Raw genomic sequence first — 22,511 nt, forward strand, 5'->3', positions numbered from 1 at the left:
AGTTGAGGCATAGATCCTAATTAGAGATTCACATTTCTCAGGTCCTTATCAGAGATTTAAGCATTAAAGAATCTCTTTTATTATAAGTTTCCTGTTAACCTTTAGTATTGCGTACTTACCTTCCCTCCTCATTCTAACTTCTTGTTTGTTTGTTTTTAATATTGTTTTGTTTTCTAACAGTCTACAGTTAAATTTTCATCTTGGGCTAAGCAATCTAAAGTTCCTTCCTGTGTAGTCTCCAGGTAACTCTTCATTGTCTTTATTAAAAACAAACAAACAAACAAACAAACAAACAAAACGTCCTCAGCCACTCTTTTAAATTGCTTATAAGAGTGTACACTGGAAGAATCTTTCTGAAGGGAAATTTTGAAAAGTATATTTAGAAGCTTAAAAGTTTTCATATCTTTTATTCTAGGCTTAGGATTATTTTCCTAAGGAAAGAATCAGAAATGGATACAGAGTTTTATGTTTAAGGATCTTTGTCATAATATAATTCATACTGGCAAGAATTTGGAAATAATTTACTGATCAAAAATTGCTTAAAGTATGATATAAGAAAATCATTGAATATAATAGAGTTATAAAAAATTATGTTTTCTAAGATTTTTTTTTTGGGACAGAGTCTCACTTTGTCACCCAGGCTGTAGTGCAGTGGTGTGATCTTGGCACACTGCAACCTCCACCTCCCGGGTTCAAGTGATTCTTGTGCCTCAGCTGCCCAAGTAGCTGGAATTACAGGCATGTGCCACCATTCCCAGCTAATTTTTATATTTTTGGTAGAGATGAGGATTCACCATGTTGGCCAGGCTAGTCTTGAACTCCTGACCTCAAGTGATCTGCCCACCTCAGCCTCCCAAAGTATTGGGAATACAGGCATGAGCCAACTTTTTAAGTAAAAAAAGCAGGACACAAACAACACATACTATTAAATCTCAAATTTGGAAAACAAAATGTATGTGTATTTAAAAATCTGTAAATAAATATAATAAAACATCTGTGTAGTCTGCGTATGTTCTACCATAAGCATTCACTTGTATAATTATGAAAATTAATTTTTAAAATGCCTAGGCTTATAAATAATGACTGTTTCTCCTAACCAAATTTTGCCATTTATGTTGAATTCAGATCATTAAACATTGGAATATTGGTGAAATACTGTAATATTCTTTGCATTTTTAATAAAGTCTTATACAATCACAAAAATTACCTTCGAAACAGATTACTATCTTCTTTGCATTCCTCTTATTGAAATAAAAAACATAATATACTTAAATTGTTAAGCCATTTTACTATGATGTGTTCATATAGGCAGATGAACAAGAGACTAATCTATAACTACTGATTCTGGAATTTGATTCTAGCCTACCTCTTTTTTTTTATTTTTTTATTAATTTTTTTTTTTTTTGAGACAGTCTCCCTCTGTTACCCAGGCTGGAGTGCAGTGGTGCAGTTTCAGCTCACTGCAGCCTCTGCCTTCTGAGTTCAAGCAATTCTCCTGTCTCAGTCTCCTGAGTGACTGGGATTACAGGCACCTGGCACCACGCCGGGCTAAGTTTTTTTGTATCTCGCTCTGTCGCCCAGGCTGGAGTGCAGTGGCCGGATCTCAGCTCACTGCAAGCTCCGCCTCCCGGGTTCCCGCCATTCTCCTGCCTCAGCCTGCCGAGGAGCTGGGACTACAGGCGCCCGCCACCTCGCCCGGCTAGTTTTTTGTATTTTTTAGTAGAGACGGGGTTTCACCGGGTTAGCCAGGATGGGCTCGATCTCCTGACCTCGTGATCCGCCCGTCTCGGCCTCCCAAAGTACTGGGATTACAGGCTTGAGCCACCGCGCCCGGCCTTTAACTTCTAAGGTAACAGACCCAAGACTCCTAGGACAGAGACAAAGGACTTTTACTCATGGCACAGGAAGCAGTATAATTATCAACATATCTACATTGGTTTCCCTTGGCTCCCAAGTCACATGAGGAGACAAACAGTATCCAGGTAGATGCCTGCACATGCCGTGGGTTGAGGAGTAGGGCAAGACCACTGAGGCTGGGGATCCAATATCTTATAACAAGTAATAAGCAAGCCTGCTCTTTGTCCTGGAGGGAGACATTACTTCATCAGTCAAAGTTGCTTATTGCAAACAAAATGTGAGAAATGTTTTGGGTAAGAATGGTCAGGAACTTGCATCCTTGGCATCCCAGCAGGGATGCTCAGGGCCGCTGGCAGACTGCCTCCCCCAACAATACATCTCTAGCCCTACATGTTCTTGGCTGAACTTGAATTTTTGCACGATTATCACTGTGCCAAAATTTCCAGTTTTGGTTTTTATTTTATCCTACTTACAAACTAATTAGTTAGCCTGTTACTGTTTCATAGATGCTGGCTCCTGGGTCAGAGACAAATGTCTTGCATTCTTGGCATAACCAGCAAGAGTACATGGATACTCAGGGCCCATAGTGGGTTGCCTCTCTCAACAATATTCCAAAACAATAGCTACTTAAATGCACTTGTCATGCCTACCCAAGAAGTACTCTATCAACAGCCACATTAGTAGAAGAAGAAATTAGAAGTTTCCATGGCCTTGCATTTCCAACGATGGGAGCTTCACTCTTTTCAAACAGCTGTACAAAGAACAAAATCACCACTGCCAGCAAATAACTCTTTCCTGCTCCAAACACACCTAATTATTTTAAAAGAAGAAGAAAAAATAAAAAGCATAAAATAAATAAATTTCTTTTTTCTTTTCTTTTTTTAAGACAGAGTCTCACTCTGTCACCCAGGCTGGAGTGCAATGGCACAATCTCAGCTCACTGTAACCTCCGCCTCCCAGGTTCAAGTGATTCTCCTGTCTCATCCTCCCAAGTAGCTGGGATTACCGGTATGCATCACCACACCTGGCTAATTTTTGTATTTTTAGTAGAGCCACGGTTTCACCGTATTGGCAGGCTGGTCTCAAACTCCTGAACTCAAGTGATCCACCTGCCTTGGCCTCCCAAAGTGCTGGAATTACAGGCGTGAGCCTCTGTGCCTGGTCAAACATAAATTTCTATAGGCATAATAAATATTTCATCCATCTCTCCCTCCTCCATTAATTAATGTGTTCAAAAAACACTGAGTGCTCACTATGTGCAAAGCACAGGGGATAGATAACCAAAATACTTCCACTTTAAATGAGACCATTGCCTACTTAAAATTATAAACAAGTAAAGTAATAATTAGAAATAATATGGTAAGTAATATTATTTTGGATCACAGAAGGAAGAAAATCTATCCCTGCTTTGATGGAGATGGGAGTACTTCCTAAAATTAAGAAGTAGAACTAAGACTTCCAGAGTAAGATATCCAGACTGCTTAGAGAAAGGGTCATTCCAGGAAGAGCCATGACAAAGCATGTAGCTGTTAAAGTAACTTTTCTATATAACCTCTACCAAATAGGTAAGAGATGAGGCTGATAAGGTAGGCACAGCAGCTAGTAAGGTAAATCACAAAAGCTCTGTTTGCTATAGCTGAAGAAAGTTTGAATCTTATCTCAGAAGCCAGCAGATGTCATCTAAAGATTTTCAGCAATGGTTGTTTGTTTTGTTTTGTTTTGTTTTGTTTTTTTCAGACAGGGTCTGGCTCTGTTGCCCAGGCTGGAGTGCAGTGGTGCAATCTTGACTCACTGCGACCTCTGCCTCCCAGGTTCAAGCCATCCTCCCACCACAACCTCCCAAGTAGCTGGGACTACAGGTTCATGCCTCCATGTCCAGCTAATTTTTAAATGTTTTTGTAGAGACAGGGTTTTGCCATGTTGCCCAGCCTGATCTTGAACTCCTGAGCTTAAGCAAGCTACCCTCCTTGACCTCCCAAAGTGCTGGGATTACAGGTGTGAGGCCAAGCAATGAGTTTGACTTAATCAGATTGTGTTTTAAAAAAACAACTTGAATGAAAATATGAAGTAAGGCACAACTAATGGTAGATCAATTAGAAAGTTTGTGAGATAATTATAACAATAATAAATGTCAACTTTACTAAGCACCTCCCATGTGCCAAGCACTGTTCTAAGCCCTTTACGTATGTTAACTCATTTAATCCTCCAACCCTATGAGGTGAATGCTATTATGATCTCCATTTTGCAGAGTAGGAAATTAAAGATTAAGAGATATATAACCTGCCCAAAATCATACAGTTAACAAATGATAGAGTCAGAATGTAAATTCAGGATTCTAACTCTAGAGCCCACACTCTTACCCACTAGGCTATATGGAGGTATGATGAAGGCTTGGATTGAGGGGATACAAGTAAACTGGAGAAGAGATACTCAATATGAAAGACAGATAGAATCTAGAAGGAACACATCTCAGTGACTAAGCTGATGGCAGGAGATGAATAGTGAGAGAATAAGAGGAGGATTAAGAAAGAGTCACTTAATCTTGAGAGAATAATCTAGGATGACTCTCAGGTTTGATTTGGTCAACAGGGTGGATATGATATAACTCCTCAAAATAGGACAAAAAAGTAGGATTAGCTTTGGGGTAGAGGTCTATGAGAGAAAATGTGCTACTGAGGCAACAGAATCCAGATACAACTATTTACTGTAAGTAGGAGGAAGTAAATCGCCTTTGCTATGACAGAACCAAGCAGTAAGAACAGCTCCAAAATCAGGTAAATTGGAGACGGAAGGCAGGACATTGAAAGCAGTTTCTGTTATGACCTCCATTTCCTCTTTTAGAGGCAAGATCAAGAGAAAGGGCAAGAATGAGGTTATGAGAAGAATTAAGGTTTGTAATCACTGATATAAAGGATAGAAGAGTGAGCTGATTAGGAATAAACAAAAGGTTTTGCTAATCAAGTTAAGTTTACTATAAGACAGCAACATGTAAACATCTAAATCAAATCTGGTTATTCTGACCATAAGCTAATAACGCTACTCATTCATCAGATATGCTAATAAGTCTCCTTTTTTAGGGTAGTCAGTTCTGTTCTCATCTAACAGTTTACCGAAGTGGGTACAGGTTAAAAGGTCTGCTTAGAGTTATTCTTGAACCTCATTTGACTAGGAAATTATAAAGGAGCAGACTGAGTTACAAAAGCTTACGAATAGAAAACAATTAGGCCGGGCGTGGTGGCTCAATCCTGTAATCCCAGCACTTTGGGAGGCCGAGACAGGTGGATCACGAGGTCAGGAGATCGAGACCATCCTGGCTAACACGGTGAAACCCTGTCCCTACTAAAAAATACAAAAAACTAGCTGGGCGAGGTGGTGGGCGCCTGTAGTCCCAGCTACTGGGGAGGCTGAGGCAGGAGAATGGCGTAAACCCAGGAGGCGGGGCTTGCGGTGAGCTGAGATCCGGCCACTGCACTCCAGCCTGGGTGACAGAGCAAGACTCCAACTCAAAAAAAAAAAAAAAAAAAAAGAAAACAATTACAATTATTTTATTTCTTGCTTCTTACCATGTATGACAGTGATAGGGAGGGTATGAGCTTGCAGTTCCTTCACTTCTTCAATACTTTCATGTGATGCCATCATTTGAGCTATTTGAATTAGAGCTGTAGCTTGATCTTTGTTTAACTTGTATACCTGAATCAACTCACTAGCTAACTTCAGTGTTGCTCCTAGGCTGAGTAGTTCAAATTTTTTGTTGACATTTGTGAAGGCTGGTGGGATAAATTTTCTATTACTGACTCTTTTGTTACTAACTATAGTTGGCGAAGACCTAATAAAAATGAAGCAAATAAGCAATTTTTAAAAATAGGGACATTTGAAAAAGATGAGTAGAAAAATTCATAACTTAGCCATCACTTTGTAAGCATTACAGAGAACAGTTTTTTATAGAAACAAACAGTAAGTGGATATATACTGTAAATGGATACATCCTCCAATATTGAGGAGGGTAGACGAGAACTAACATTTGTTGAATACTTACTACGTGCTGACACTGCTGAGCATTTTACATATTACTTGATGAAATCTTCACAACACTAGGAAGTAGGTAATTAGTTAATTATCCCAAATATAGATACGAGAATATTGAATTTTTCCCCCAATACCACACCACAAATAAGTGGTGGACTGACTTTAAAACCCATGCTCTATTATACAAACCTGACTTAGATAATTAATCTAGCCCTCATTTCAGGTAAAACTACATCACATGAATTGGTCTTATTTCTATTTCTATGAAAATTCATTTCAAATTGGATAAATAATGTAATTAAATCATAAGGATATTTATTTTTTTACCTAGGACTTCATTATAGTGAGAAAAATAAAACATCACAGATAGATAATAATATTCCAAATTGAAAACTGGACTTTTCCTATCATTTTTAATGCATTTAATATAATATCACTTCCATTTTTTTAAAAAGGGACATGGTGCTTGAGAAATTGAAAACGAGATGGCTATATCGAGAATAAAATCAGTAGCAATATACACACTGGATTCAAGCTGTAAAATGGTTCCTTTAAATGTTAAATAATTTGTGATATAAAAATACATATAATAAAAAATAAAATAAATACAGATATGATCCTTAAATTATCTCCTGACAAAGTGAAAAAATTTACAGTAACATTTATTAGCTCAAATCTTAATAAACAGATGAAAAATACTGCATATTTCCTTTTCTCTCTCTTTCTTTTTTGAGATAGAGTTTCACTCTTGTTGCTCAGGCTAGGGTGCAATGGCGCGATCTCGGCTCACCACAACCTCTGCCTCCCAGGTTCAAGCAATTCTCCTGCCTCAGCCTCCCGAGTAGCTGGGATTACAGGCATGAGCCAGTATGCCCAGCTAACTTTGTATGTTTAGTAGAGACAGGGTTTCTCCATGTTGGTCAGACTGGTCTCAAACTCCTGACCTCAGGTGATCTGCCCACCTCGGCCTCCCAAAGTGCTGGGATTACAGGCATGAGCAACTGTGCCCCACCCCTTTTCTCTTTTTAACTACTGACAGAGAGTAATGTCATAGTCTGAAAAATAATTACAATTTTATTGGCAACATTTATATAATGTACTTTTATTGAATTTTCATCTTTACTTCTGGTTACCATTTTTTAATACCAATGACTCAAAGGTAAAAATTGACTTACATTGTTAACAGGTACTGTGTTAGAGGTAGAGTAGCTGGATTAAAGTAGTCCTGAATGTTTTTCAAAGTAGTCAGTTCTGTGCTAGCATTACAAACCAATAACGCATGGACAATCACTGTACAGAGGATACAGAAAATAAACATTCGACGTAAATAAAATGGCCCATAAAAATTCTGTGTTAAATGTTCACATAACTCAGAGTTTGGCTACTGAATTAAGCACATGACATAAAACAAACCCTTAAACACACACACAGAGATCCCAAACTTATATTCATTAAATTACTATGCTATCTGCTCATTCATTTTATAATGGGTACCCACAAATTGCATAATTTAAACCATATTTGGACTTCTATATATCAACAAATGAACAAGAACACCTGTTTTGAGTTAGTACATTGTAGCACAACTTCACAGCCAGCAGTTTCCTTTAATCAACATATCATTTGTGCCATACAGTAGTATTTGTATAATTTTTAAACACTTTCTTGCATTTTTTTCCTCAATTACTTCATAGAAATGTATGGAAAACAGAAAATCAGAACAATCTAATTAGAAAATTAGAACAAAACAATTCCCCACACATCATTCTTCCTCACAGAAATATCTATATATTCAACTTTCATACACATTTTCAAGAACACACTGTACAGAATAGTAGAAACGAGTTGGGTGCTTTTTATTGGCTTTAATCAAACAGTGCATCTTGTCTATCATTCTTTTTAAATATAAACTAAAATGAACATAGTAATACTCACTGTTAGTGGGCCAGTTGGAAGGGAAATAGCCTTTCAAAGGTAGTATTTCTATCTCATTGATAGACGATGGTCCAAAGAAAGCACTACATGCAATAAAAGTATCTAGCTCAAAGTCTAGGGTTTTTGAAACCACCCAAAGATCATCTGAAAAGACAAACTTTTTTTTTTTAATTATACTTTAAGTTCTAGGGTACATGTGCACAACGTGCACGTTTGTTACATATGTATACATGAGCCATGTTGGTGTGAAGACAAACATTTTTAAATACTACACAGACACATACAGAATGGTTCTATATTTTTTAAAATTATATGTATTTGCACATGTGTGTACATACATCTATAGTACACATATATGTACACATGATGAGAAGTAAAGCTCTGGAAAGATATTCATCAACTATCAACCTAAAGGTTGGGAGTGCTCCTGAACAAAAGAACCAACATCAGATTCTGCAATTAATATAGTACTCTTGAATCACACAGAAAAAGACTAAAGAGATGGCAGAATTACAGGGTGAGGAAGAAGGAGGGCAGAGACATCACATGGGAAGATAAGTTTGCTACAATGGAAATCCCTAGGTTTTGCATGAACCCACAGAACTCCTAAGAAGGCAGGACATAAGCTAGCCCATAAGACTATTGTATTAGTCCGTTCAGGCTACTATAACAAAATATCTTAAATTAGTAATTCACAAATAGTAGAAGTGTACTTCTCATAGCAGTTCTGGAAGCTAAAAAGTCCAAGATCAAGGTGCCAGCAGAGCACCAGTGAATAACCAGTGAAGGCTCACTCTCACTGGTGCAAAGGGGCCAAGGCACTCCCTTTAACCTCTTATAAGGTCACTAATCCCATGCAGGACTAAGTTATGCAGTGCCCACATGACTTAATCATCTCCTAGAGGCCCCAGCTCTTAATACATTGGCAATCAAATTTTAAAATACGTATTTGGCGGGGGGAGTGGAGGGCGGAGGGACGCATTTAGACCACAGCAACCACTTAACACGTTACAAAAAAAGGAATATTGGACTCAGTTCAGGCTGAGAAAACCAACTGCCAGGGCATCAGCAATTGGAATAGTGCCAAAGATCAGATCAATAAGGATATTAGCAGTTCTAGCAAGCTGAGAAATAATCACAAAATAGCAATATACTATCCCATCTTCACTAACAAGCCTCTTTCAGGAAAGCGGATCTTCCTCCTCTCTAGCAACTATTTAGTAATTAGCATGTGTATCTTGTGATATTAAAAGTAGGCACAGGGAGGAACAGGGTTTTTAGAAATAAGAAAGGTGTGGAAGACCTGAAAGAGAGACTAAACTGGGCAGCGACCAAGATTTCAATACCCAAATGAGTCTGAAATTTATTGGACAAAATCTATCAAATTGGATTCATCTTAAATTTTCCCTGCTGCAAATAGGGAGAGATTCAAGTGAAGAAAATAAACTAAAGAGAACCTTAAGACTGAATATATCTAGTAATTATTTAATCATATGCATTTAAAAATGGTAACCTATAAGGAATGAAAATGAAAGGTATTAAAGACTTTCACTTTTAACTGTATATATTTCTTTATACCTTGATTTTTCATTGTATATATTTATGTATTACTTGTTAATTTTTTTCTTTTTTCCCCAAATGCTGGTTTGGAGATTTTTAATTTTTAAAAAATGATCTCAAATGCTTAATTTCTAAAAATCCAACCACTTCATGAATGTCTTCTATGTGATATACATTTAAAAAATAAAAACATACATAATGTTCCTGCACAAAAGTTTCCTTCAAAGGTCACATTATAAATTCTTTTTACTTACTAAATTAATAACATAATTCAAAACATGCAAAACAATGCTCAAAAAAAACTTTTGAATTAAAAATAAAGATATAGGAGATTCCTGATTCTGGTGTCATCTAAGATGCTGAATTAGTATAATTGTTGGCTTCCTTTCTGTGGGGAACAGAGACAGAAGTTGAGAAAACCACGGAAAATCTCGAGTTGGAGGGCCTGTTTTGAACTGGGGTTTGTGTACCTGAATTGATTTTGGCCAAGTGCAGAAGGCCTGTAGAGGAGGAGGGGATCAAAGAGGGTGAGGAACCTCTTGGGGTTCTGTTCTTGCTTCCCATCCCATCCTCTTCCCCATCCCCAATTGTACTGGGACAAATAGGGCCTACCCATCCATAAGGCAATTTATACTTCTGGTCCAGAAATCCTCTGGAGGAAAAAAAAAAAAATCAGGGCAGCAATGCAAGCCCTGTGCCATAAAGTGTGGAGAAAACCAGATGGTAACTCACTGATCACAGGCAGTCTCTACCTCACCTCCAAACCCCTAGGGCTAAAGAATTTTACAATCTAAGAAATGATACATCTTAATGTTGCATTTTCCTTTTAATCAGAGGTTTTAGATTTCACTTTAGGGATCATTCTGTGGGTAACTGTGGTTTTCTAGTGCCTGGGGCTCTCTACCCCATAGCTCAGTTACACCCTCAACTCCCTGAGCTCCTCAAAGCTGACCAGACTGGAATGGGCCTTCCCCAACATGCACTGCCAGAAAGAAAAGCTGATACTGCCAGGGGAAAATGAGTTCACAGGCCAAAATATTGAGACATTCAAGGAACACAAAGACTTAAAAAAAAAAAAAAAAAAAAAAAGAGGTAAAGGAAGATAGTAACAATGTAAAATAATAACAGCCGAGTGCAGTAGCACACAACTGTAATCCTAGCTACTTGGGAGGCTGAGATGACAGAACTGCTTGAGCCCTAGAGTTTGAGACCAGCCTACGCAAAACAGTAAGAACTCATCTCAATAAATAAATACATATGTACATACATACAGGAAAACAGGCCAGGCACAATGGCTCATGCCTACAATCCCAACATTTTAGGAGGCTGAGTCAGGGGGATCACTTAAGCCCAAGAGTTCGAGATGTGCCAGGACAACATAGCAAGACCCCATCACTACAAAAAAATAAAAACATTAGCTGGGTGTAGTGGCTTGAACCTATAGTCCCAGCTACTCAGGAGGCTGAGATGGGAGGATCACTAGGGCCTAGGAGGTCAACGCTGCAGTGAGCCATGATTGCTGTATTCCAGCCTGGGTGACAGAATGAGACCCTGTCTCAAAAATTAAACAAAATAAACAAACAAAAAGACAAAAAACAGGAAAAAGAAATGAACACAAATATTAGGTTGGAAAAATATAATTGATAAATAGCAGGATGAATACATTTGAGGAATCAATAGCCAATTCAGATAATCACATTGATGATATTTCCCAGAAGGAAGAAAGGACAAAAATTCAGGAAATATAAAGGAAAAACTAAGAGATTTGGAAGACAGATTCAGAAGTGCTAACATTTAAATAATAAAAGATCTAGAAAGGAGGGAAAGAATAAAGAGATAAAAAGAAAGATTATTCGAAGAAATAATGAAGATCCATTTCCCAGAAGTATAAAAAAAGATAATGAACTTTAGATTTAAAAGGTCCATAATGTGCCCAAAAGGAGAAACAAGGAAAAACCCAGTTAGACATTGTATAGAGAAATATAAGACTATCAAAGTAATTAAGAAAATTCTAAAACTCCCAGCCAGAAAGAGCACATAACACATAAAGAAATAAGAATCAGAGTGCCAGCCAGGCGTGGTGGCTCACACTTGTAATCTTAGCACTTTGGGAGGCCGAGGTGGGTGGATTACCTGAAGTCAGGAGTTTGAGACCAGCCTGGCCAACATGATGAAACACTGTCTCTACTAAAAATAAAAAAAAAAATTAGCTAGGCATAGTGGTAGACACCTGTAATCCCAGCTACTCGGGAGGCTGAGGCAGGAGAACCACTTGAACCCAGGAGGCGGAGATTGCAGTGAGCCCAGATTGCACCACTGCACTCCAGCCTGGGTAACGAGAGTGAAACTCTGTCTTAAAGAAAAAAAAAAAAAAAAGCCAGGCACAGTGGCTTATGCCTGTAATCCCAGCACTTTGGGAGGCCAAGGCGGGTGGATTACAAGATCAAGAGATGGAGACCATCCTGGCCAAAATGGTGAAACCCCATCTCAACTAAAAATACAAAAATTAGCTGCATGTGGTGGTGTGTGCCTGTAGTCCCAGTTAATCGGGAGGCTGAGGCAGGAGAATCACCTCCTCATTCAGGAGGCGGAGGTTGCAGTGAGCCGAGATCACACCACTGCACTCCAGCCTGGCGACAAAGCAAGACTACGTCTCAAAAAAAAAAAAAAAATAGAATCACAGTGCCATCAGACTTTTCAACAACAATGAATACAAGATGATAACTAAGTATATTAAATGTTGGATTAAAATATTTGAAAGTGCCGTTTTTGTAGGTTGAAAGCATTAAAGGAAAAGAACTTAGAACCTAAAATTTTATATGTAGCCAAATTATCATCCAAAAAAGATAGAAAATAGATCTATACTAACCCAGTGTTTCAAGATTTAGACTAGAACTACTCAAAGCAGGCTGTCCTGAACAGTTTGTTACTGGTCTGTAACAAGAAGCTTGTGCTAGAATGTAATTCAACAAATCAACATAATGCTTCCTTCATTCAGAAAGCTTGCTACAAATAAAACAAAATACAGCTAAACTAAACAGCATGCTAATGATATAGGTGATCTACATTCTGGAGCAGCTCCTCAGCTCTCTTTGGGAACCAGTAAGTTTGTGGACCAGAACCAGCCTACAGACTCTACCTTGAGTAGCACTAGTCTAGATTTTGTCAACTGGGGGCAGGAGGGGGAAGAGTAAGGAAACAGATCAGGGGAAGAACCAAGGGATGTGGGTGCTTTCTAAGTATCTGTTTTATTGGGAGCGGGGGTAAGATTTAAATATTAATTTATTTTTTAAAAATAAGAAATGATTTTAAAAAGCATAGTAAAATTAGAATAAACAAAAATAATTTAAGATTAAAGAAACATATCCAGGTATCAATTACTATAATAAAGTCAACTATTGGGTTTATTCTATTTACAAGTCACATCTTTAAAATTGAGACATATGCTGTTTATAAGGAACACCTGTAATATAAGAACAAAGATTAAAAAATGAAAAAAGACTTATGAAACTAATACTAGTCAAAATAAACTTAACATACCTATATCAACAGACTTTTAAGAAAAAATTATTAGAGAGGATCATCTCTACATAATGATATGTTTACCCCGACGTTAATAATAATTTAAAATATATATGTACCCAATAAAATACCCTTACATATAAGATGCAAAATGTAATAAATAGCAGGGAGAGAGTGCACCACAGAGGAAATTTTCAACTCATCTCCCTTAATTACTTAGATAACTGCCACAAAAAGTTGGCAAGACTATATAGAAGATCTGGACAAGACAATTAATAAGCTTGATCTGACCATTAAAGAGTTCTGTATTCAACAATTAGAGAAAATGTATTTCTCTTGTACTATGCCATTAAAAACAGCCTTAAAAATATCGCTTCTCAGTCTTTTGGCTAAGATCAAGTGTACAAAAACCTTAGTAGGCCAGCTGCAGTGGCTCACGCCTGTAATCCCAACACTTTGGGAGGCTGAAGCAGGCAGATTACTTGAGGCTAGGAGTTTGAGACTAGCCTGGCCAACATGGTGAAAACTTGTCTCTACTAAAACTAAAAAAATGTAGTGGGTGTTGTGGTGGGTGCCTGTAATCCCAGCTACTTGGGAGGCTGAGACAGGAGAATTGCTTGAACCTGGGAGACGGAGGTTGCAGTGAGCTGAGATCGTGCCACTGCACTCCATCCCGGGCAACAGAGCAAGACTCGACTCAAACATACATACATACATACATACATACATAAATTTAATAAATTTTAAAGAATAATATAAAAATAAAAATATCTACCTATTACATATTTAAGTCAGAAGTTAATAAAAAGTTAAACTAGAAATTCCCTACATTTTTGAATATTAAAACACATGCTAAATGACTCACAGGTTAAAAAAGAAACCTTAATGGGAAATTTAAAACAAACTAAATTATAATGAAAAAAATACTTCAGCAAAAATAGACTGGTAGGCCAGGCGTGGAGGCTCACATCTGTAAACTCAACACTTTGGGAGCCTAGGCAGGCAGATCACTTGAGGTGAGGAGTTCAAGACCAGCCTGGCCAACATGGTGAAACCCTACCTCTACTAAAAATACAAAAAGTTAGCTGGGTGTGGTGGTAGTCCCAGTACGGGAGTATGGGAAGCTGAGGCAGGAGAATTGCTTGAACCCAGGAGGTGGAGGTTGCAGTGAGTCAAGCTCATGCCACTGCACTACAGCCTGCGCAACTGAGGGAGACTCTGTCTCCAAAAAAAAGGAGAATCCATTTTATTTTGACAGTCCTAATAAAAATCCTTCTTCTTTTTTTTTGAGACAGTCTTGCTCTGTCGCCCAGACTAGAGTGCAGTGGCGTGATCTTGGCTCACTGCAACCTCCGCCTCCCAGGTTCAAGCGCCTATAATCCCAGCTACTCCGGAGGCTGCTGGAGAATGGTGTGAATCCGGGAGGCGGAGCTTGCAGTGAGCCGAGATCATGCCACTGCAGTCCAGCCTGGGGACAAAGCGAGACTCCATCTCAAAAAAAAAAAAAGATAAATAGATGGAACTTAATTAAACTATTAGTAAAAAGCTTCTGCACAGCAAAAGAAACAATCATCAGGGTAAACAGACAATCCATAGAGTGGGAGAAAATCTTTACAATCTATACATCTGACAAATGATCTACAAGAAACTCAAACAAATCAGCAAGAAAAAATCAAATGATGCCATCAAAAAGTGGGCTAAGGACATGAATAGACAATTCTCAAAAGAAGATATACAAATGGCCAACAAACATGAAAAAATGCTCAACATCACTAATGATCAGGGAAATGCAAATCAAAACCACAAGGCAATACTGCCTTACTCCTGCAAGAATGGCCATAATCAAAAAAATCAAAATTAATAGTTGTTGGCAAGGATGTGGTGAAAAGGGAACACTTTTACACTGCTAGTGGAAATGTAATCCAGTACAACCAGTGGAAAACAGTGTGAAGATTCCTTAAAGAACTAAAAGTAGAACTACCATTTGATCCAACAATCCCACTACTGGGTATCTATTCAGAGGAAAAGAAGTCATTGCACAAAAAAGATACTTACACGTTTATAGCAGCACAATTCGCAATTACAAAAATATGAAACCAGCCCAAATGCCCATCGATCAACAAGTGGATAAAGAAATTGTGATACAGATAGATACACACACACACACACACACACACACACACCATGGAATACTATTCAGTCATAAAACGGCACAAAAAATGGCATTTGCAACAACCTGGATGGAACTGGAGAAAACTCTAAGTGAAGTAACTCAGGAATGGAAAATCAAACATCGTATGTTCTTAATCATAAGTGAGAGCTAAGTTATGAGGGTGCAAAGGCATAAGAATAATACAATAGACTTTGGGGACTCAGGGGAAAGGGTAAGCGGGGTGGTGAAGGATAAAAGACTACAAATTTGGTACAGTGTATACTGATTAGGTGATAGGTGTAGCAAAATCTCAGAAATTACTACTAAAGAATTTATTCATGTAACCAAACACCACCTCTTCCCTCAAAAAATTATGGAAATTAATAATAAAGATTTAAATGTCAAAAACCAAACTGTAAAACATTTAGTAGAAAATATAGGTGAGTAATTTTAGAACTCAGCATAGGAAAAGATTTTTAAGATAAGATATAAAAAGCACTGTCAAAAAGAAAAGATTACAATAAATATGACTATTGTAAAATTAAGATTTTTATTTATCTAAAGATATCTTAAAGTAAGTGAAAAGACATGATCTGAGGAGCAGATATTCACAATATACATAATCAACAAAGAATTAATATGAAGAATACATAAAGAACTTCTATAAATAAAAGAAGGTTATAAAGAACCCAATAGTAAAATGGCTAAGAAGAAACACATGTAACTAATAAACACATGAAGAGTATTTTAACATCACTGGTGAGCAGAGAAATGTAAACTAAAACCACAATGCAATCATCTTACACTCATTTCAATGAGTGGATCTATAAGATCTCTTATACTCAGGTTGAAGCCACTTTGGAAATCAGTTTGGCACTACAATCTAAAGATGTGTGAAGTATCTTCATATGCTGTAATGCAGCATTTTTATTCCTAGAGTAATATTCAAAAGAAATCTGTACATATCTACAAGACAGTACAAGAATATTCACAACACCCTGTTCACAGTGGTAAAACTTGGAAACCCAAACAATGAAAACAATAAACTATAGCATGTTTACAAAATATTATACAACAGTCAAAACAAATAATCTAGACTAGATTTAAGAACAACAACATGGACAAATTGTAGCAACATACTAACCAAAAAAAGATAAATTCCAAAAGATTATATACAGAATGACATCATTTTAGTAAGGTCTAAAAAAACTAAAAATTTTACTTGGCTCTTTAGGAATTCATTTACATAAATCTATACACAAACGAAAGAAAAATGCTGGTGTGTGCAAGGATCAAAATGATAATTACCTTGGGTTTGGAGAGACAAGATGAGGTAGTGGGGTTAACTTAAATGTAGGTTGGTATAAAGGTACTAGATTTTGATTTGGTTTGTGGGCTCACAAATGCTTATTATATTATTTTAAATAACTAACTAAATAACTAAATGAAAGTGAGCTATGTGAGGACCAATGACTAAGAGTAGGTCACAAAATCACAAATAATGATTAATCCAACTTAGTGCACCTAAGGTCCTTTAAAAACACTCAGTGCTGGCCAGGGATGGTGGCTCATGTCTATAATCCCACGGTAGCCAAGGTGGGTGGACCACCTGAGGCCAGGAGTTCAAGACCAGGCTGGCCAACATGGTGAAACCATCTCTACTAAAAATACAAAAATTAGCTGGACTTGGTGGCGTGCACCTGTAATCCCAGCTACTCGGGATTGAACCCAGGAGGCAGAGGCTGCAGTGAGCCTAGATCACGCTACTGCACTCCAGCCTTGGCAACAGAGTAAGACTCTGTCTCGGGGGTGGGGGGAAATGTTTAAAGGATTTTATTTGCAAATATACAAAATTTGGGGTTCAATGTTGCCAAATTACATAGACAATAAAAGAAGCATCAACAAACTCATTATTACATATTTTCGGTTTATTTTTGACATTAAATCAGGGCACAGTTGATTCAATATACTTACTTATATGATTCCAAGAACTAATTAAATGTTTTTGGTATCCCTTTTAATGAAGTTTTTAAAAAGCCCTAACATCTTAAAATATATTTTTTAGAAATGGTCTAATTTATTCTACAATTAGTTTATAATACACAGTACTATTAAATTATACTTTTAAAATTTAATATAAAATTCTTTAATATAAACAACTTATACAGCTGTATGTAATGGGAGATATAAGGCTAGATTGAATCACCAGTATGATCAGATCAACTTACTTTTGCTATAAGCTGAAGAACTTTCCTTCCGACTCAGCTTAAGATAAAGTTTGGTTTTTGGTTCATTATAAAACTCAGGATTTACAGTAGTAAACTTCTTTAGTTTGCCATACTGTTTTCTCTGAAAATCAAATCCTTTTCTGAAAAGGGAATAAAAAATAAAAATGAGTTGTAATAATATTAAGGTGTAAGTTTTTTGAAAATCTTTAAAATACAGTATGAAAAGAACCAGGTTTTATATGTGTACCTACTTTCATACATGTATACAAAATATAAATATATTCTATCAAAGTAAGACAATAACAACTCTCACAGAACTGTCATCAGTTTTAGAAGAGACTGAGATAGAAAAGTATCTGAAAGATAGAACACCTCATGTGCTTTTTAAAATCTTTAAATTTAATTTGTTTTATTGGTATATAATAGTTACACATACTTTAGGAGTAAATGTGATCTCCTGGTCTCTTTACACATTGAGTAATGATCAAATCAAATCAGGGAAACTGGGATATTCATCATTTCAAACACTGATCTTTTCTTTGTGTTGGGAACATTACAATTCTTCTCTTCTAGTTGTTCTGAATATACAATAAATTATTAACTATAATTTCCCTACTGTATTCCTTTTTCTTTTTTTTTTTTTTTACATTTTAACCAACCTCTCTTCATTTCCCACCCCCTTTTCTTCCCAGCTTCTGGTAACCACCATTCTACTCTCTTACTTCCATGAGATCTGCTTTTTTAGCTCCACATATGAGTAAGAACATGCAACATTTGTCTTTTGGTATCTGGCGTCTTTCTTTTTTTTTTTTTCTTGATACTGATTGAGACAGAGTCTGGCTTTGTTGCCCAGGCTGGAAGTGCAGTGGCATGACCTTGGCTCAGTGCAACCTCCACCTCCTGGGCTCATCCTGTTTCAGCCTCCCAAGTAGCTGGTACTACAGGTGCAGGCCACCACACCTGGCTAATTTTTTTATTTTTTGTAGAGACCAGGTTTCAAGAGACAACATTTCATCATGTTGCCCAAGCTGGTCTTGAACTCCTGTGTTCAAGTGATTCGCCCACCTTGGCCTCCCAAAGTTCTGGGATTACAGGCGTGAGACCATGCCTGGCCTTTGGCTAATTTCACTTAACATAATGACCTCCAGTTGTTGCAAATTATAGGCCTTCAGTCGTTTTTATGCCTAAGATCCCATTGTGTATGTGTGTGTGTGTTTATATACCACATTTTTTTTATCCATTCATCTTCTGACAGACACTTAGGTTGATTCCGTATCTTGGCTATTGTGAATACTGCTGAAATAAACATGAAAGTGCAGGTATCTCTTTGATATACTTATTTCCTTTCTTTTGGATACATACCCAAGATTGGGATTGCTGGATCATATGATAGTTCTATTTTTTTTTTTTTTGAGGAACCTCATTTTCCAAACTATAAAATGGGAATAACTTATTCCCATATCTCCATCTTACAGGCTATTATAATAATTACATAAAAGAACTCATGTGAGGCCAGGTGCGGTGGCTCACGCCTGTAATCCCAGCACTTTGGGAGGCCGAGGCAGGCGGATCACAAGGTCAGGAGATCAAGACCATCCTGGCTAACACGGTGAAACCCCGTCTCTACTAAAAATACAAAAAATTAGCCGGGCATGGTGGCGGGCACCTGTAGTCCCAGCTACTCCGGAGGCTGAGGCAGGAGAATGGCGTGAACCCAGGAGGCGGAGCTGCAGTGAGCCAAGATCGTGCCACTGCACTCCAGCCTGGGAGACAGTGAGACTCCGTCTCAAAAAAGAAAAAAAAAAAAAAAAATTCGTGTAAAGTGCCTAGTTACAAGAGGGCCTGGCATATATCAGGCTCCCAATAAAAATGTTACTATTAAATCACCATGCAAATGGTCTTTATATTTATTTTGAATAATCTAAACTTTTATAAAAGACATACTTCCAAAAAGTAGCATTCTATTATCCTATAAGCTATGTAGGTCAGACATGCAAACAATCAGTTATTTATTATGCCACACTGCTAAAAATTATTCCTATAGTTTGTCAGATAGGGTTTCCCTTAGGATTGTGGAACACAGCCCCAACTATACATAAAATAAGTTAGAAAAATAGCACCCTGCTAGTTATACTGATATTGCTCACACTATTTGATGTTTAGAGGGAGTCGAAATAACTTTAAAGACATTCCCTGGCCGAGCATAGTAGCTCACGCCTCTAATTCCAGCACTTCAGGAGGCTGAGATGGGAAGATCGTTTCAGTCCAGGAGTTCGAAACCAGCCTGGGCAATATAGCAAGACTCCAACTCTACAAAAATTTCGAATTAGCTGGGCATGGTGGCATAGGCCTGAAGTCCTAGCTACTCAGGAGGCTGGGCCAGGTGGAGAGCTTGAGCCCAAGAGTTCAAGGCTGCAGTGAGCTAAGGATCACACCACTGCACCCCAGCCCGGGCAACAGAGCAAGATCTTGTCACTATATAATTAAAAAAAAAAAAAAGACGGCCGAGCGTGGTGGCTCAAGCCTGTAATCCCAGTACTTTGGGAGGCCAAGACGGGCGGATCACGAGGTCAGGAGATCGAGACCATCCTGGCTAACACGGTGAAACCCCGTCTCTACTAAAAAATACAAAAAAAAAAAAAAAAAAACTAGCCAGGCGAGGTGGCGGGTGCCTGTAGTCCCAGCAATTCGGGAGGCTGAGGCAGGAGAATGGCATAAACCTGGGAGGTGGAGCTTGCAGTGAGCTGAGATCCGGCCACTGCACTCCAGCCTGGGTGACAGAACGAGACTCCGTCTCAAACAAACAAACAAAAAAAGACTTATTCCCATTTTGCAGGTTTAGAAACTGAGGTATTCCATCTTTTAAATAGTTTTCCTATCTTAATCTCTTTCAAAACTGATGATAGTTCTGTGAAGGCTGTCGTTTTCTTATATAATCACAGGCAATCGCTTGGTACTATAAAACATACCTCACCAAAAGCTGGCATTCCTCATAGAGTGGTATCTTTTGACTTCTTAAGTACAAGCCAATACTCTTAATATCACTTAAAACCATGCCAGGTTGAGCTCCTTCCTGTGTTAAATATCCTGGAGTCATGTCCTCAAGCCATTTAAAGAATTTACATCGATCAGCTTTGGGTCCATCACATGTATAAAAGAGACGACCCTAAGGCGAACGAAAAAAGATCAACATTTAGTGAAAAAAAGCTTTTATTTTTCGATTATTTTTGTGTATGTCAAGGCTTCTATGCAGACTGCTTGGCATTACTGTACTCCAGTAAATTAGTCACTATACAACTTAACTTTATTATTAATTTAAAATTTAAAACCACCTGCTTTTCCATTTACTTTCTCTTTATCAAAAGATTACATTATTCTGAGAGTAAAAGCTTATTTGAAAATTTGCTTTTCTGATTTAAAATGTTCACTATAAACAACCTGAAAGCTGCCCAGAAGCACTGAATATCTTATCCATTTCTTTCTATCCTTTTTTCTCATTCACGTAAGTACACACACACCACAACCCAACAAGAACAAACACATGTAAAATTTTTTAAACAAAACTCAGATGATACATTTTCTACTCCGTAACCTACCCTTCGTACCCAACAACATAGTATGAGCATGAAACTATGTCATCAAATAATCTTAAAAAGAAAACAAAGACTTTTAGTAGCTATATTTTAGTCCACAGTTATACCACTATTTATGAATTTTGGCTTTTGACGCCTAAATTTAAATCCAAATTTATACACTTAGCTAACAATAAAGTGGGATATGCAAACGGTGGAAGCAAATTGTATTATGAATGAAAGCACAGTTCTACAATGAGTATAAGTCATCAATCAACATACGTTTTACTAACCTGACTCCCTCCATAATATATTATTAACAATATAAATTAAGTCAGCATACTTGTCTATTCCTCTGGCCTTATCTGTTACTTGTACTGGGGATTACATGGTAGACTAGTTTCAACCTTCATTTTTTTCAGGCTCATTTCTGAAATCTCTAAGCTCTCAGGTTGAAACACATCCCCCTTCTCAGTGATCTCACTATAACTTAGGCATATTCCTCCTATTTTATCAATTACAGAAGTATGTAAAATTTTCAGGTGGGCACAGTGGCTTATGCCTGTAATCCTAGCACTTTGGGAGGCCAAGGCAGGAGGATGGCTTGAGCCCAGAAGTTCAAGGCTGCAGTGAGCTATGATCATGGCACTGCACTCCAGCCTGGGCAACAGTGAGACCCTGTCTCTAAAAAAATAATAATAATAAAAATAAAATAAAAATACTACACAAAAAGATTCTAAGCAACTTGAAGGTTAATTTTAACTCATATTTTTGTATCCTAGAGCACAGATCATTCTTTCAATAAAACTTTGAGAATTTAATGTGTGTTAGGTACTAGCACCTCAAATAGAAAGCTCTTAAGACTCACTCTTTAAGCTTATCATGAAGTAATAGGTACCTAAACCCTTTATAAGAGAAGTATTTGGTATGGTAGGGGGAGGGGAAGCAAGAATACCTTATTTGGACCTTCCTTTTTAACCATGACAAGTTTTGCAGGTTGACTATGATGGCAGGATGGCACATTATTTTCTACGTTTTTCAGTTTCTCTCCCTTCAATGATGTGTAAAATGATATGTCAACTTTTGAAAGAGCTTTGTGCAAGTTTTGTGCTAACCCAAAGAGCAATATATTTAGATGTTCTACAAAAAAAAAGAGATAAAGCAGAAAATTAAATACAAAATAATTTTGTTTGTATTACATGTGCTGTTTGTAGCTAAATTTGAATAGCCTTTAAACAGGGTCATACACAATACGAATTTCCACTTTTAAAAGTTATTTTCTGCTAAATTTAACAGGTCATTTACTTCTACTTAAAAAAAAGAAAGAAAGAAAGAAAGACAGACAGACAGACAGACAGAAAGAAAGAAAGAAAGAAAGAAAGAAAGAAAGAAAGAAAGAGAAAGAAAGAAAAACTCTTAACTTGCAAAAGATAATCCTGGCCAAGTGTGGTGGCTCATGCCTGTAATCAAAGCACTTTGGGAGGCCAAGGTGAGTAGACTGCTTGAGCCCAGGGGTTCAAGACCAGCCTGAGCCACATGGTGAAACCTCATTTCTGCTAAAAATACAAACATTAGCTGGGTTGGCCAGGCATGGTGGCTCACACTTGTAATCCCTGCACTTTGGGAGGCTGAGGCGGGCGGATCACGAGGTCAGCAGAT

The 22,511-nt window shown here is 37.5% G+C and overlaps 1 protein-coding gene across 1 annotated transcript in view; it reads right to left on the reverse strand.

Moving 5' to 3' along the window:
* The window catches only part of ZGRF1 (zinc finger GRF-type containing 1), an 81,992-nt gene that overhangs the window by 16,267 nt on the left and 43,214 nt on the right, over positions 1–22,511 (reverse strand). The window contains exons 15-21 of the mRNA XM_030919037.1: positions 21,808–21,992; positions 20,250–20,446; positions 17,281–17,420; positions 7,819–7,962; positions 7,059–7,173; positions 5,421–5,683; positions 2,508–2,667 (exon numbers count right to left, since the gene is read on the reverse strand). Of these exons, the coding sequence (XP_030774897.1) occupies positions 2,508–2,667; positions 5,421–5,683; positions 7,059–7,173; positions 7,819–7,962; positions 17,281–17,420; positions 20,250–20,446; positions 21,808–21,992 (1,204 nt within the window). The remainder of the gene's footprint in view (positions 1–2,507; positions 2,668–5,420; positions 5,684–7,058; positions 7,174–7,818; positions 7,963–17,280; positions 17,421–20,249; positions 20,447–21,807; positions 21,993–22,511) is intronic.

This window comes from Rhinopithecus roxellana, chromosome 2, assembly GCF_007565055.1.
Source record: "Rhinopithecus roxellana isolate Shanxi Qingling chromosome 2, ASM756505v1, whole genome shotgun sequence".
Classification (NCBI taxonomy): domain Eukaryota; kingdom Metazoa; phylum Chordata; class Mammalia; order Primates; family Cercopithecidae; genus Rhinopithecus; species Rhinopithecus roxellana.